Source organism: Sceloporus occidentalis, unplaced genomic scaffold (assembly GCF_023333645.1).
Source record: "Sceloporus occidentalis isolate IW3139 unplaced genomic scaffold, rSceOcc1.0.p SCAF_29, whole genome shotgun sequence".
Taxonomy (NCBI): domain Eukaryota; kingdom Metazoa; phylum Chordata; class Lepidosauria; order Squamata; family Phrynosomatidae; genus Sceloporus; species Sceloporus occidentalis.
Genome location: NW_028317009.1, coordinates 7,404,891 through 7,409,425, shown reverse-complemented (window position 1 = coordinate 7,409,425; position 4,535 = coordinate 7,404,891). Strand labels below are relative to the sequence as shown.

At 40.8% G+C, this 4,535-nt stretch overlaps 1 protein-coding gene across 1 annotated transcript; it reads right to left on the bottom strand.

The window, feature by feature from the left end:
* Nucleotides 1-1,317: 1,317 nt before the first annotated feature.
* On the bottom strand, nt 1,318-3,781 carry FOXF1 (forkhead box F1). The gene is made up of 2 exons (XM_089486467.1): nt 2,803-3,781; nt 1,318-1,475 (listed from the first exon to the last, which is right to left on the bottom strand). Exons 1-2 carry the CDS (start codon nt 3,779-3,781, stop codon nt 1,318-1,320), a joined length of 1,137 nt encoding a protein of 378 aa, XP_089342593.1.
* Between the last annotated feature and the right edge of the window lie 754 nt (nt 3,782-4,535).

Below are 4,535 nucleotides of genomic sequence, written 5' to 3'. Positions count from 1 at the left end.
ATGAAGGCGGCCGAAAAAAACACTAGAAAACATTTCGATATTTCTGTTTATAAAATAAATGTAAATAAACATTTTCTGATTCTGATTGGCTAACAACCTGTTTAAAATGTACAGTAGTTGGGAACATGCTTTACCAAAAAATATACCCATAATAAAGTAACGCAAAATATTTAATTTCATATTAAATTATGTAATGTATTTCATTCTTTGCACTAAATTTCAAATTTATAATAAATTTTATTAAAAAAGGATTCAAATTAAAAATAGTTATGTAATTACTGCAATTTTTTTCTGAACTGGAACAATAAAAAGAAGATTGGAAAATAATCTTGCGCGCAAACCTTCACAATTTTTTGCGGTGTGAATTTGTGTTCTCGCAAATCATTTTAATAAAAAAATGTTGGAAACTAACAGAGGAGAATAATTTCCGAGCATTTACAAATAACAAATGTTTATTTTGTTTTGAAATGTACACAAGATGCAAAAAAAAACAAACAAAAAAAAAACATTTGTACAGTGCAGAGAAGATAATACCAAGTAAGAAACAAAATCAGTCCTTCCTTATATATAGATTTATATAAAACATAATCGGAGTTTGACTTTACACAGAACACTTTGTTCCAAATTTACAGTGACCTTACAAGAAAAAGTTTCACAAGGCAAATATTGCCAACCAAAAAAAACACCATTTTAATACTGATACATTGATGCAAGGTGGTGTCTATGTAAATAATAAAAAAAAAAAGAAATAAATTAACAGGGTGTCTTACAAAAACCAAAAAAGTGCCATAACAACTCTGCAAACTGTCTGCTCCGGATCAGAAATCCATTATTTTTGGGGGTCAACATACCCGTGAAAATGAATCATTTTGTCATTTTCAGGTAATGGCAGGAAAACGGTTATCTATGCAGAAAGATTTTCCCCATACTACACATTTGTATTCTATTTATGTATGGATTTTCAGAACTATTGCAGATTAGTTTGTATAACTGGCAAACCCTAAAAAGGAAGGGTTAAAAACAAAAAAGGACAAAAAAGGAAAAATGCAAGCCTGCATTGCCTGTTACTTTCAGTAAATAGAAAATGCCATCAGCAAAATGAATTGAACACAGTCTTGGCTCATAGAGAGTTAATTGTCAGCACCGTGGCCTTTTTTGACAGAAGCAACTTAAAATACCTTTTGTTAGTGTGGACACTAACTTGCTTAACCATTTGTTTGTTGGGGAGTCTTCGCAGTTTGCTATGTGTTTAGGCCCCAGATGCAGAGTTCCTTTTTGGGTCGCCCAATTGTTTTGGAGTTTGGTCCCCAGTAAAGATCACATAACACAGGGCTTAATATCTTGATAACTAACTTGCTGATGGTAATAGGAGCCGCTGCCCGAATGCATAGAGGAGGAAGCCATGGCATTAAAAGAGAAGACAAATTCTTTTCTGTCATTCATACTGGGTGATTGGGAGTGGTACCTGGGAATACCTGCAAGAGAAGAACAAACACTTAGCGCCAAATGCACTAAACATTGACAAGCATAAACCCCAGCATCTTAATATTCTAGGTTTGTTGAAATTAATGCCAGTTTTGTTATGCCTTCTACAAAATATTGCACATGCCTAGCATCTTGCATTTCTGTATAATAATGTAAATTGTTAATGCAATGCAATATCTGCCATCATTTGTCTAATAGTTGTTTTAGAATCTATACTAATTATATATATATATATATATATATATATATATATATATATATATATATATATATATAATATATATATATATATATATATATATATATATATACATACATATATACATATATACATATATACATACATACACACACACACACACTACTTTTTTTATGACCCAAGCACAAAAGTAGGATCTGCCTTTGACACTCAGTTAATTTCACAAGGGGTTAGGGGGAGAATAAATCCAGACAGTAATATTACACTCACATTAAAACAGAATTATTTTACAGCTCGGTGACTATCATTCCAGGAAATCGTGTTATTTTTAGGGGTAAAATACAGTATTTTTTTCCCCATGTACACACTGTTATTGCCATTTAAGCCAGGGTGGCCATTTTTAACGGGACTACATTTCCCTAGATTGTTAGATTTTTAGCAAAAAACGGGAATTGTGAATAAATGCCATTTATTAAACTAGTTCACGTATGACTTTAGAATCTGCAAGTAACAGAGAGCCCCTGTGGGGTACAGTGACTTGAAATAGCTGGAAGAATCCCCATGGATTCTAGAAAGCCCGGGGCATCCAGACTCTCATCCTCCTTAATTATTGTGCTGGCAGTCCCAGTGGCTCCACGCTAAATACTGACAGGCCATGGTGGGGGTCTCTGCCCCCCATCAATCTCTCCAGAGACCCTGAGAGAGGGAGAGCTGAGTCTGAGTCACGGTATTCTCATGAATCTGAGCCATGGCGCTGATGTCATTGAGCTGTTACAGACGTTACTTTGCGCATCTTGTTACATAGTAACACGTCATTACAAACTAGAGCTTGTTTTATGTGGAAAAATCGTGCATTAAGCTTGCTTGGGAAATGTGGGATTTGATTAAAAGTAAATGCAGTAATTTCTGGTGTTTTAGGCGTCACTTACGGGTAAACTTTACAGGGCAATGCTAGTCTTAACCAATAAAATGCCAGTGGTAGCAAAGTCAGATTTAATCTGAGCCCCTGTGATTTAACCCCAGTGAGACAAAAACAGTTATGAGACTTTAGACTACACACACACACACACACACACACACACACACAAATACATGGGGTAAAAGTTTAGATTAAGTACCTTGCAAATCTGCCGATGTGTTGTGGCTGTTTTGATGCAGGTAGGACTGGTCCAGGGTGTGGGAGGAGAGGCTGGAGGACAAGGGGTTGGCCGCAGAGTTGCAGGGTGAGAGGGGCTGTTGCTTGATGTATGGGGCACCGCTGGACAGGGCAGATGCAGATGGAGCCCAGGCAGATGTTGGATTTGAATATACAGAGTGGGGCTCCATAACCCCGTTGCCTCCCAGCAGAGGGGAGGCCGAATCATGGTGGGGGTAATCTCCCCCGTTAGACGCCGTGCAGCTCCCCATGTAAGAGTGGCCACCGTTGGCCGTCAGGTGTGACACCGAGTGCGCAGTTAACCCCATCCCGTCAACGTTACTCGGTAGATGCCCATTCATCATTCCAAGGCCACTGTCCAATGACAGCCCGTTGGGTGGGCATGAGATACCACCGCCGGACCCTTGGAAGCTGTAGGAGTCTGGTATGTGGTTGAAGCCCAGGCCGTTCATCATGCTGTACATTGGTTTCAGGGCTTGACATTTCCTCCGGAAACCCCTGGGTCTTCTTCTGAAGGAGCCTTCCTCAAACATAAATTCGCTGGCCGGGTCGATGGTCCAATAGTGGCCCTTGCCAGGTCTACCTAGTCCCTTAGGCAGCTTGATGAAGCACTCATTCAGCGACAGATTGTGCCTCACCGAGTTCTTCCATCCCTGGTAGGAGCCTCTGAAGAAGGGGAAGCGGCTTTGAAGGAACTGGTAGATCTCGCTGAGGGTTAACCTCTTGGTGGGGGAACTTTGTATGGCCATCACGATGAGCGCGATGTAGGAGTATGGAGGCTTCTCTGGCCTCCTGATGCCAGCGTTGGTTTTCTTGGTCTTGGTGTTACAGGAGGCGGACTCCATGACCGCCGTCTGGCCGCTGTGTTTCTCGGTGGCGGCAGACATGGGGCTGCTCTGAGCAGGAGTTTGGGAAGGAGGCTGCTGAATCTCCGCCGTCATTTAAAGGGCTTAGTGGTCTCAGTGCTGTGAAGAGACGGTAAGGTGACCTTCAGTAAATGGTCAGAGTAGAAGCTGGAAGGTTCTTCACATGCAGCTCTCCTGGACTCTGTAGAAATGTCCTCTGAGTATATGTCCTCTGACTCAGTACAGTCCTTTACGGGCTATTTCCCTGGGTGTGCTCAGCGCTGAGCTCCTGGTTGCTCTATGTATCTTAGTGCAGGAGGGGAGCTCCTTAGCATCTCAGTTGATCTGGATTCTGCCCCACAGAGGGAGATTGCCTTATACTTATCTCTTGTCATCGGCGTCTGTCTGCTCTTCGCAGTAAGACGTAAGAAGAAGGCTCTCCCCGCCCCACAGACACCCCCATCTCCACCTCCCCTTTCTGGGTACTCCCCCCATCACACACACACACTGAGGGTCAGTTAAAGGGACACCAACATTGCATTAGCCAAAGCACAAAAATGGTATTTCTGTGCAGGCTGCATATATTACCCCTAAATTCGGGGTGTCCCTAAAATCATGTGTGTCCCAGGCGGCACTCGGTATAGGGTTATTTTTTTTTTTACAAGTTTTGTATATTTTTGATTTGGTAAATACTTTAAATCACATGATTCTCAATTGTCCATACTTTGTTAATTTCTATATTTATGGTTTTAGTGATACATCTACTTGAAAAGAAAAACAAAACCGATGTATCAACTAATGAAAGCAAAATACCCCAAACCCCGTTATCCATTAATTCCTTGCTAACTGT

What these genes read in the sequence shown, in the direction of transcription:
- FOXF1 (XM_089486467.1), bottom strand. Translation starts at nt 3,781, where the DNA reads ATGACGGCGGAGATTCAGCAGCCTCCTTCCCAAACTCCTGCTCAGAGC. An exon ending in CACATCGGCAGATTTGCAAG is followed by an intron (nt 1,476 to 2,802) that starts GTACTTAATCTA and finishes CTTCTCTTGCAG; the next exon opens with GTATTCCCAGGTACCACTCC.